The sequence below is a fragment of the Zea mays genome, chromosome 5 (assembly GCF_902167145.1).
Source record: "Zea mays cultivar B73 chromosome 5, Zm-B73-REFERENCE-NAM-5.0, whole genome shotgun sequence".
Lineage (NCBI taxonomy): Eukaryota > Viridiplantae > Streptophyta > Magnoliopsida > Poales > Poaceae > Zea > Zea mays.
Window position 1 is genome coordinate 85846690 of NC_050100.1, and position 11953 is coordinate 85858642.

The 11953-nt window shown below is 52.5% G+C and overlaps 2 protein-coding genes across 11 annotated transcripts; one reads left to right on the top strand and one right to left on the bottom strand.

Annotated features, from left to right (window-relative positions):
- Positions 1 to 3211: 3211 nt before the first annotated feature.
- On the top strand, positions 3212 to 11302 carry LOC100280793 (urease accessory protein F). 10 transcript variants are annotated; one of them, XR_002269429.3, is made up of 5 exons: positions 3213 to 3449; positions 3560 to 4399; positions 7166 to 7239; positions 7498 to 7552; positions 10159 to 11302. XR_002269429.3 is itself a non-coding variant. In XM_008645359.4 (3 exons), the coding sequence occupies exon 2, from the start codon at positions 3595 to 3597 to the stop codon at positions 4390 to 4392; it is 798 nt and encodes a 265-aa protein (XP_008643581.1). In that variant the 5' UTR covers positions 3213 to 3449; positions 3560 to 3594; the 3' UTR covers positions 4393 to 4399; positions 7498 to 7884. The 10 variants fall into 10 exon arrangements, 4 of the variants coding, with proteins under 4 accessions (XP_008643581.1, XP_008643580.1, XP_035823877.1 ...); XR_004858194.1 differs by lacking the exon at positions 7166 to 7239 and having other exon boundaries at positions 3212 to 3445; XR_002269428.3 differs by lacking the exon at positions 7166 to 7239.
- LOC606444 (4-hydroxyphenylpyruvate dioxygenase 1) lies at positions 7559 to 9679 on the bottom strand. Its single transcript, NM_001112312.2, has 2 exons — positions 8432 to 9679; positions 7559 to 8024 (listed from the first exon to the last, which is right to left on the bottom strand). The coding sequence occupies exons 1-2, from the start codon at positions 9568 to 9570 to the stop codon at positions 7829 to 7831; spliced, it is 1335 nt and encodes a 444-aa protein (NP_001105782.2). The 5' UTR covers positions 9571 to 9679; the 3' UTR covers positions 7559 to 7828.
- Positions 11303 to 11953: the final 651 nt, after the last annotated feature.

The window sequence follows — 11953 nt, forward strand, 5'->3', positions numbered from 1 at the left end:
AATTGGACTTGGAAACATATAGTACATCTTTTAGTAACTACAACTTGGAGTATGACCAGTATACCTAATCCACTAGTGGTATGGATTTTATCATCTTGGTGGTAGCGAGTATTTCTTGCTCTCGGTGATGTGATCGGTGACATTGAAATTTATGTACAAGCTTGGATTAGTCAGATAGAATTTGTTGGTCACTTGTTTTTGATTGTTGTATAGAATCAAAGACAATGCAACGCAGTGTTAAGCAGTAAGAATCTTCGTCCTTGAAGTATTACTCCTCCCCCTCCGAGATAATATCTTTAGGACAAAGATAGTGATATACACTTCGAAAATACCAAATACATGAGTTAGCATATTGATTGCTCCTTCCTTCATTTAAAACAGTGTACCTATTTGAAGTCTTGAAAAAAAGTTGATTGTTGACATCATTCCCTCCAAATCATGTTAGAACTAAAACGATTTAAGGAACCTGCTTACATCCATTAATCAAACAATTTAAACGGGACTCTAGCTAATAGTCCTGTTAATAAAAAAAAAAGCTACCAGCTGATTTTCCTCTGCTATAACTGGTAACTACTAAAACGAATGGATGTCCTGAGCTGCTGTAGCTGTTTGACTGCTGTAAGCTGTAATATATAGAGATGTCACAGTCCTAGTCGGATTAAAATCGTAGCAAGCCGCAGTGAAGAAGCCGAATATCTACCTGCATCGTCGAGGAAACGTGGCACACTGCAGCAAAGATTTTCAGGAGACTGGAATAAAATAGAATATATACGAGGCAAGGCTGGATGGAGGATTGATGTGTGTTGTATTGTAACGAGCCAGCAGCCCCATGTGTGTGTGCATTCCTACAACTAGATCGATGTTGAACGTCAACAACGCCCCCCCAACTGTTCTCGTGTAGCAGGTAGGTAGGGTAGGTACATGGACTGGACGACCAATGCAAGAGGGATCGCAACGAACGGTGGTCTCGTCGTCTTGACGTCTTCCGTTGTCGTTCACATCGTCGTCGTGAGCGCGTGGACGGACGTACGGTACGACGGTGTTTTAATTTCTCCTTGGTTCCACACTACTCCGATGCGTGTCGTCGTCGTCGTCTCCTTTGCCACCGCCTGCATGCTGCCTATCTATATATCTGCCCTCTGCGCTGTTGACTGACGAGAAGTGAAGGCAAGCAAGGGCACTGGGTGGGAAAACCTGTGCTAGCTTGCCGGCAATGGCGCGCCGGGTGCTGCCGCTGCGGTGCAAGCGCTGCAATGCATTCACAACTAGGCACATGATGTGTTTCACCAGAGTCTCTCTGTGAGTAGTGAGTGACTACTAACTAGGGAACCCCTAGATCGAGCTCGTCCCATTTCGGAGGGGGCAGCACATGGGATGGGCGTGGCAGAATCGGCCGCGGGCGGCCAAGGGGAGCAGCTAGATAGCGGGCCAGTGCTCTGCTGCCGCCGGAGATGGAAAGGATATTCGCCGCTGCGAGCGGACAGCGGAGACAAGGCCTCCGGCGTCCGGGGATGTGCATGGCTCCAGAAGGAACGAAGGCGGTTGTACTAGTCTTGTTGTAGACCTGCGAACACACGACGACGAGTGTGCCGTGGTGTGGGCATGCAAAACTTGACGGGTGGAGCTGGGCATGGCATGGGTACTCGACGAAAGTGTTGCTGAACCGTGCCGGCGGAGATTCACTGCTACGGCCGTTTTTTATATATAAAAAAGTTAATCTTTCAAAATTTCACATTTACATATATATATCATGTGCTCAAAATCTCGGGAGCCTTTGGAAGGTGACGAGACGAGACATATGTCCATTGAGCCCACATAGGCTGGGTTGGGTGTTAGTTATGGCCCTTTTCGGAGTTGGAGGCCCACAACATGTCATCTTTCAGTTGGACCGCCGGGGCGGGGATGTCTGCCCGCTTCTTTCCTTTCTCTCTGTCTCTGACTATCTGCAACGCATTACGCATCACCCTTGAGCACCTCTTCTCTAGTACTGTTCATCTTTTAGCGGCTACATTCCTCTTCTTCGACCTGCATCGCTGCCCTCTACGGCGTCTCCTTCGTAGCGCTTCTCTTCTCTCTCACGCCAGATGGAGAGGAGCGCTGTTCACCCCCCACGACTTTCTCTCTCCCTTTCGCGCGCGCATCGGAAGGACCGGAGGCGGCTTCCTTGCTGTCGACGACGGTGGCGCATCGATGGGTCTTGTGGAGCCGATCCCCCTCGAATGCGGGCGTGGGAGATGCAGCCTCTCTCTGCTGCCTCGCCGGGGAGTGGCTGGCCTACGGTGTCGGGCTCGCCGCCGGGACTGCTGCCTTCTGCCTGATAACTCGGCAACGGCTAGAGCCTCGTCGGAAGAGGATCCATTCAGCCGCTTCGGGATCTGCTGTTGGCCGTTGGGGTTCCTTGGAGCTGCAACTGTTGAGTTACAAATACGCTAGTTCTTAGTTGATTTCGTACGACTCCAAGTACGTTTTTGGGTGCAAATCGCTAGAACCGTTACTATTCAATGAAAATATTTTTTATTAACAAATTTCAGGTACGAATTATTGTAGTTTGTTTGGATAATTATTTTACATATTATGAATTACTTAGTAATTGGTAATCACCTACAACTATGATACGGTGCAAAATAAGACAAAATATGGAAATTTAAAAATAAAGGATGGTGGTTGAGGTAGTTGAAGGGAAATATATATTTTATTGGTATGGTGGGGTTTAGGGGATGTTTTAGGCTACCTGCAGTGGGAAGCTGTGAGGAATACGCTATGAGGATAGCGTTAGATATAAAGTAAAAGAATGTTGCAGTGAAGGACTCTAAAGGCGACTGTAAATTTAGAGCGGACCGGAGGAACGCTATTTACAGAGTCCTACTCGAAACTTTCTCGTGCGCGTATTGGATGGTAGACGCATGTTGTGCACGGCTGCATGCACATGCATGCACGCGGAGGTGGTGGAGGCGGGCCCACATGCATGCTGACGGTATAGAAAAGTGGAGAAAAAATATAATATAATATATGGTAGTTGGTATAGGGTAGATATATAGAGTAATTGTGACCGCGGAGAATTGTTGGATAGAGTAGAAAACCTCGCTGACCAGGATAGAATATTTATTTTAGGTTAGAGAAATAGAGTAGTATGAGTGCGGATAGCCTCAGAGGAAACCGCTGCAGAGAGTGAGAATATAGAGGGGGAGAGAGTGCTGATGTGGCGCGCTAGTGGGATATAGGGGATATAATTTAGAGGGAACCGCTGCAGCGTGATCCGCTGGCGCTCGCGGTGAGGCGTCGAAGGTCAACCCCTATCTTCCACCTCGGGGGGACTGCCTACCCGGTGGATCGACGCAGCAGCTTTATTGGTTCCCCGGAGACCTGCAAGTTGCAAGACGAGCTAGACCTAGCAACCGCTCCCTGCCGACCTTCGGCGTCTTGGAGTAAACATTTCGGCGTCCAGGCAAGTAAGCAACTCATGTACTCACCAATTATTTCGCAGATGGTTCCAAAGGTTCTCACGACCCTAGGGTGTTCGATGGAATGCGTAGCTGACAATTATTTCGCCCTTTTTCAGTACCGAAGATCTCCCATCCGCTCTGTCGATTTGCAATGGAGCCCGGCAGCCCAGCCCCGAAGAAATCACGGCTGGTGCACTCAGCGGACTGCGAAATGGAGGAGGCGCAGGCGCCTTCCAGTTCCAATGCAGCGGGGGGCGTGAACCAGAGCTTGCACTGGACCCAGTGGCAGATCCTGGACTCCATCCTCCCGACCGGCGGCTTCGCGCACTCGTACGGCCTCGAGGCCGCCATGCAGTCCCGCGTGGTGAACGACCAGGAGGACCTGAGGTCGTTCGTCGTCCAGGTCCTCGACAGCGCCGGCAGCCTGCTGCTGCCGTTCGTGCACTGCGCATGCGCAGGCAAGTCCCCCGGCGACGCAGCGGCGTGGGCCAAGCTGGACCGGTTGCTGGACGCCACGTTGACGAACGAGGTCGCCAGGAAGGCGTCCGCGGCTCAGGGCTCGGCTCTGCTGCGGGTGGCCGCGTCCGTCTTCGCCGAGGTTCCGGCGCTGCAGGAGCTCCGGCGGACGTTGCTGGGCTCCAAGAGCGTGTCGTTCCACCACGCGCCTGTGTTTGGGCTGGTGTGCGGCTTGGTTGGATTCGACGGCGAGACGGCGCAGCGGGCGTACATGTTCGTGACGATGAGGGACGTGCTCTCTGCCGCGACGAGGCTCAATCTGATCGGCCCGCTGGCTGCTTCGGTGCTGCAGCACCAGCTTGCGCCGGATGCCGAGAGGATGGTGCGGAAATGGAGGGACCGTGATGTCTCTGAGGCGTCACAGACTGCCCCGCTGCTCGATGCCGTGCAGGGCTGCCACGCTTACATGTTCTCCAGGCTGTTTTGTTCGTGACAACAAGGTGAGCTACCTACCTTCGTATGATCTTTGAGCATATGCAGCACATTCAAAGATGCTCCGGTCATGCTTCCATGCTTTTCTGATAAATTTCTGTTACCTTTTGAGTAACTCTGCATGAGACCTCTTCAATGATACGTAGTGTTTGATGGCTCGCAAGGCAATTGTGTGACAAGCTTTGGATGAGTGATGTGCTCTATCAAGGACGTGATGAGTATTCCCTTTCAAAAAAAAGGGCGTGATGAGTAATTATTTAATTCTGTAGTTACAACCAAATTTAAGTAGAACTACAAACATGCATTCAGAGAGGGCTGGAAAATTAGCTCGAGGCTCGCGAGCCTCGAACGAGCCGAGCCCCTTCTTCGAGCTCGTTTTTGCAGCGAGCCGAGCCGGCTCGTTCCAGCTCGCGAGCCGGCTCGCGAGCCTTGCGAAAATGATCAATTTATGGAATAATAATAATAATTAGATAATTTTATGGATAATAGCTCATTTTTTAGTCTTTGATGATGAATATATTACAAGTTATAGTTTAATTTACTCATAATGTAGAATGATGATTCTATATTTCAAATTTATATAATGTTAATTTACCAAATAATGCAACAATAAGTACTAAAATATGGCTCGCGAGCCAAGGTCGAGCCGAGCCGAGCCTCTTCCGCCAGCTCGTGGAATGGACGAGCCGAGCTCGTTCAGGCATCGAGCCGCGCCGAGCCGAGCCGAGCCGAGCTCGGCTCGTTTCCAGCCCAGACTGTTAGACTGTGTGTGTGTGTGAGTGTGTGTGGGCCGGCACCACTGTTGGGCTGCCGGCCCATTAGGGTTAGGGTTAGGTTTGAGTCCCTATAAATATGTGTACCCATCTCCTATCAATATATCCACTTTACACTTCTACATGGTATCAGCCTAGGTTTAGGTTTTCCTCTCCCACAGCAGGGCAGCCGCCGGCTGCTCCCACCCTACAGCCGTCGCCTACCATCGTTGCCCCCGGGAGGCTCAACCTTCCCTCCCGGGGGCGGCCTCCCTCCTCCCAACCGTCCGCACCCCCACTCCTTCCCCAGCCGACCTCTGGCCGCCGCCACCCCCGAGCCGGCGAGCTCGGGCTCCCTCCGGCCGCCTCCATCCCTTCCCCGACCGGCGCCTTCCTCCTCCCCTTGCCGGCGAGCGCGGGCCCAAGCGCGCCCCGACCAGCCGGCTCGCTTCTCTCCCTTCTCCGGCGGCCGGCTGCTACTGCTCGACGCCGGATGGGGGAGACGACGCGACGCTCGCTCGTGGACTGGCGCCCATGGGACGAAGCTGCGGACTCCCTCGATCGGCCACCGTCGTGCCCTCTCTGGGCGCGCCCCCCACTGCGGCGCCGGTCCAGCTGCCAGGGACGCCCGCGCCAAACCCCCTCCCCGGCGCGCCTCCCGCTGCGCCGCTGCCCCTGCTGCCAGGGACGCCCGCGCCGAACCCCTTCCTGGCACGCCTCCCGCTGCGCCGTCGCCCCTGCTGCTCACTCGGCTCGGATCCGCGCCCCTCCCCGACGGTGTGGTCGCAGCGTCCCAGCAGCACGGGCGCAGGCTGGCCGGCCATCCCCGGTGCGCAGGCCCCAGCGTGCGGCCCGGTCGGTGGTCCCGGTGCACGGCTTCGACCCCCACCCGCCGCCGGCGCCCCTGCTAGGGCCAGTCCTTGCCGTCGGCCTTAGGACGGATGGAGCTCTCTGCCCCATGGCCGTCGGCCTCCCTGGCATGTAGCGCCGTCTCCCATGACGCTCTGCCCAGCAGCGCCTCACCCTTCAAGCTTCTCCCGACGCCGGCACCGTTATCATCCCTTGCCAGGTCCGGCGCAGGCCCTTGCTCGGCTGGACCCGCCCCGTCGCCCTCCCCCTTCATCGCCGCCATCATTGGTTCCGTCGCTGCCACGGCCTCCCCGGCCGGATCCACGTTGCTGCGGCCTTCTCGGCTAGATCCGCCATCCCTTTGGCCGGATCGCCGTCTTCATGGCTGGATTCGTCGCTGCCGTGACCTTCCCGGCCGGATCCACCGATACCCCTTCTACTCTGCAGCGGGCGCGGACACCCTGACCGGCGCAGACGCGTGCGCTGCCGTCGGCCTCCCTGGCGAGTCTCCTTGACGCCTGGTCGATCGAAGAAGCAGGAAGGTCGGCCTGTTGGTGCCCTTTTGCTGTGTCGCCCTGCCGATCGTTGACGCTCGAACGTCGACCCCTCCCGAAGATTAGGCTTTTGCTGCGCGTCTTCCGACCGCGACCACCTCGACTTCGGCTACCTCGGCATCTAGGGGCTATCGTCTTCTTGGAGCACACAACGGTCTCTGCTCCAGCCGCAACATTCGCACCATCACGACGCTGCGACTGCGGGGGGATTTCAACCCGTCGGCTCCTACCTTCGGCCTCTACTCCAGTCTCATCGTGTGTGGTGCCCCCGTTGCGACTGCGGGGGGATGTTAGACTGTGTGTGTGTGAGTGTGTGTGGGCCGGCACCACTGTTGGGCTGCCGGCCCATTAGGGTTAGGGTTAGGTTTGAGTCCCTATAAATATGTGTACCCATCTCCTATCAATATATCCACTTTTCACTTCTACACAGACCACTATATGCATTGATGATCTTCCCATCCAAGTGAAGTGTTGGATTTTGAGTTGTGCTTAAGTTGTCTGATATTGATGCATATGATAATCTACAGCATTCTATACAAACACTGCATGTCTGCATCAGATATATGGAACAGATCTACAGCATAATATATTGATGAATAGCATTTCTTTAATTTTACAGCCATACACGATACATATCCCTGGACAAAACTAGCAGCCTTCCATGGCCATGGCTGATGGCTCCAAGTGATTTCTGTACGTTTAAGTAGTTACCTGATATTGATGCATATATAATAATCTACAGCCCAGTGCTAGACTGCTAGTAGACAAGAGGCTTGCCAGGTCCATTTTGTGCTGTTCTAGCTAGGTCACAGAACTCAATATCAACACGTGAATGCCTGATACACCAAACAAGATGTCTAGATGCGCTTATCTTACTCTGCATTTCTATTTTACCTCTGCTTCTTTCAGGTTACTGAGATCAATGCGCAATCTGTTGTATTCTTGCCGCAGGATCACATCGACAGGAGCCAACGACAGCTGTCTTCTCATAAAAAAAAAGCACCAGGTGAGTACAAGAATCCCAGGAACAGATTCATTATGCCTCATACTGACCCTCGTCGTTATTTTCATGCAAACTTGTACAACAGAGATGCAATAGTGCATCATTAGTATCAGGGTTGTACCCTCTCTACCATCTATTACACCATCATAGCATCGTCCCATATATTCAACGGTTACAGAACACAAACATTTGCATGTCAAGTGTCACAAAGAACACGCTTCATTATTTCTGTTCCATGATACAAAGTGCCACAGCAGTTGCTCGTCTCCAAGCACTGTCCTAGGATCCCTGAGCTGCAGCTGCTGCAGCAGCTTGCTTGGCTTCAAGGGACTTCTCATAATCCTCGATGGACTTGAACAGCTGCGAGAAGTTTCCCTTGCCGAACCCGCCGCAGCCACCCTTTTGGTATTCTTGCCCCTTCTCATCCTTCTCCATGCACCCGATCCTTTGGATGATTTCCAAGAACAGCGTTGGCCTGAATGACGCAGCTGGTCCAGTTAGATTTTGGATTGCATAGGGGTCAAGGAAACCATGGCATTGACACTAGAATGCTGAGCTATGATCTTCAGAATTAAAGTGCAGGGGATTAATGATGAGAATGGAATGTTGACCATCATGTAATCAGCTGGGACATGGGAGCTCGAATTATGATTCACAGCATGCAAAAAGGATCCTCTTTTTTGCTGTCACGGTCTTCATAAAGATGCATCATGCATGGAGGCACAAAAAGAGGGTTTGATACCTTCGTACTGTATATATATTCTATATATGCCTGCAATCCTGAACTAGCTGAATACCTTATCCTGGAATTGTTCCTTTGCAATTCTAGATGCATCATGCACACTTGTAAAACAAAAAAGGTGAAAAAGATAACGATTTTACCTGTCCCCCACTGGCTTGGTGAAGATTTGGAGCAGCACGCCCTGGTCATCCCTGTCCACCAGCACCCCTAGCTCCTGGCACTCCTTAATCTGTGCTTCCGTGAGCACGTCCCCGGCGCGCCGCCTCACGCCGTCATAGTAGTCGGATGTGGGAGGCGCCATGAACTCGAAGCCGCCCATGGCCGAGCGCGCCTGCATCTCCCTCAGCGTCCTGAGCACGTCGTCGCTGGCCAGCGCCATGTGCTGCACGCCGGGGCCGCCGTGGTGGTCCAGGAACGTTTGTATCTGGCTGCGGCGCTTGGTGCCGTGCACCGGCTCGTTGAGCGGGAGCAGCACGTTCTCCGAGTTGTTGGCGAGCACCATGGAGTTGAGGCCGCTCTCCGCGGTGCCCACGTCCTCCGTCGTGAACTCGGCGAACTCGTGGAACCCCGTGAAGCCGGCGAAGTAGGCGGCGGCGGGCGCCAGCTCCGGCACGTTGCCGACGATGTGGTCGAACCTGCTCAGCCCGTAGTCGGCCGCCCCGGGGCTGGCCACGCCCTCGAACCCCGGCAGGAAGGGCTCGCCCGCGGCGCCGTCCGGGTAGCTCACGTACCGGAGCACGACGTCGCCGTAGAGCTCGACCTCGGCGAGGCGGAAGCCGCGGCCGAGGTCGACGGGGCCGAACGCCGGGCGCGCCCCGGCCGCGACGCTGGCGCGGAAGGCGTCCTCGGCGTCGGCGACGCGGAGCGCGACGGCGCGCACCGCGAGGCCGTGGTCGGCTGCGAAGCGCCGCGCGGCGGCGGCGGAGAAGGAGGGCAGCGCGGCGGTGGCAGCGTCGGCGCCGTGCGCGTAGGGCGCCGTGAAGAGGAAGGAGAGGGAGCCGGAGCGGAGCAGCAGGGACGCGTGCGCGGAGTTGCCCGTGGAGAGGTCGGAGCGTGCGGCGAGCGGCGCGCCCAGGCCGAAGGAGAAGCGGCCCGCGGCGGAGGCCGCGTCGGCGCACCAGAGCTCCACGTGGTGGAACGCGAGCGTGTGGAAGCGGTCGGAGCGCGGGTTGAAGCGGACGAAGTTGCGGTGGCCCACGAGGCGGAACGCCGCCTGCTCCGCTGCTGATGCCGCCGCCACGGCGGCGCCGGCTGCGGCGGCTGTGGGGGTCGGGGGCATTATCGTGCTTTGGTTTTCTCTTTCTCTTTCTCTCGGAGGGCGTGGCGTCGTGGACTCGTGGTGGCCTCTGTAGCTTGCAGAGCTGCAGTTTGCGGCTCGGGTGACTGCACTTGTTGGTGGGTGGCCCTGGGGATGGGGGACGACTGGTAAATAAAGGGAAGTGATGGGGGCCACGTGGACGGACGATTCTGTGGTTGCGGTTGCGGATGTGATTTGTCTTGTACTGCCAATTGCCAACGCAGAAGGCTCTCACAACTAGTGTGTGATGCTAGAACAAGGTACTCACATCCTCATTAGTCATGCCAAACAAGTTTAAGCCTATTTGGAGCACAAAGTTTAGCTATGAATTGCAATTCTACATGAATTAAGATTTAAGAACGCATGTAAATTTATTACCTATACCTAGCCTTTCAATGAGAATTTGAATAGAGAGATAAGAGTCATATAAAAGATACAAAGAGGTAAATATATTACATCTTGTCATTTTTCCTCCAAAACTTGCATGGAGGAAAGGTCGAAAGGAATCCATAGAAATTGATGGGACTGAATCCTTTGTTCTAAAGGCTTATGAAGGGAATTTTCTTGTAGGCAATGATAAATCCTTCGTATTTCCTCTATTACAAAGAGACCCTTACAATACAAAAGGACTCCCGGAGAGGTTCATACTGTTCTTGAATCATACTAAACGAGTTTGCTTTTCCCAACACATGTTATGCGCTTATGTTTTTCGAAAACAACATGTGTGTGCGTGTGTGTGTGTTGCACGATCTGTGTTCCAAGTAAGTATCAAGTAACCACGAGTGGGATCTTGTGGCTTAATTCTAGCTTGCATCCTACACTTGTTTTAACAAGAACCAGGTGGTAAAGCTTACATCTGCAGCAAGAGAAAAAGCTTGCGGCTTTGTCGTACCATCATGTCATCATCCAACCGAAACACAGTGATCATATGAACAAGGGAACACTCATCATTCCAAACTCACGAGTCACAGTACTGTTACCTGTATTGTATGGTCCACACGAGCAAGCAAGTACGATTGAGAGAAGAAGAAGAAAAAAAACACGCCATCAATTAAAAGACTCCAAAGCGTGTGCAACAACACATAGCGACGGGACGTGCCATCCCTGACACCACGAGGGGGTGTCCTTTGAGTGACACTGACACATGTGGTATCACTGTCTTACAGTGGCTCAGTACATCACGTCGCTGCGTTCTACTACCTCCTTTTCTCCTCGGCACGGTGACCCAGCACTCATTATGGAGTGGTTTGATGGCAATTGTTTGGTTCCCTGTACTAGATTTTAGACTCTGCGTGCAGACGAAGACCTCCGAGGGCAGGCTCCACGCCTCCACCCATACGCAAGACATCGAGCGTTTACTCGCATAAAGGCCCGGTGGATACATCTTAAGGTTGGATCAAGCTTCGAGGATATATGAACCAAACACACGGTTAGGAATACCTCTTTTACTACTGTAAGATCCTTAAAAAAACAACTGTAAAGTTTGAATATATCTATCAGTCGCTATTACTAGTCACGAGAAAACAATATAGACTTTGGTCAACAAATGAATCTACAAGCTTGTCCGCAGCAGCAGATCGTGTAAAACAGGAGCCTTGTATCGTAGATATCCTCGCACCGTCACTATGAGGTGGTTTGATGGCAAGTGAATAGGAGATCTAGAGATGTAAAATCATTTGTTGTTTCATTTTGAATAGTAAAAGATTTATTTTTATGGATTCTCTATAATTTCTATTTTGTTTCGTATTAAAGCCAGTTGTTCGGACGGTTGCAACTGTAATATATAGAGACAAAACCATATAAAAACAGTATAAGCCGATTTCGTGGATTCCCTGCAACCTCCACGCGTGCAGGCTGCATGCAAGCCGGAACATGAAATGATATTTCAGTTTGTTTGTTTTTTCATTAATGAGTTTGAATTAAGAGATTTAATCATCTAACTGATGATTTTATGTTTATGTTTGTAAAATTTTTGTGAATAAAACTAGACCACTCATACTATATGACATTTCAAAATTTATTTATGAACCTTTCTCTAATATATTCAGTACAATCAACCAAACAAATTCTATAATTAGCCTGCGTGAGTCCGTGTAAACAAAAACTAAACAAGTATGTCTTGCATAAAGTTTAACCCCATGCTGCGTATCCTGGCTCTGCTGCGGGAAGCCTGGCTAGCCTGCCACAGCAACGAACCACACCGTTACTGTACATCACGGTACACGTAGGGGATCCAAGGGTTGATCGGTGTGCAACTCTGGATAAGCAACGGATGGCTCACACTTGACTGGACTCCTCGAGAGGATATCTATCCGATGATCTGTGCGCAAGTGCACACGGTACAGTTCCATGTTTGACCGTCTCT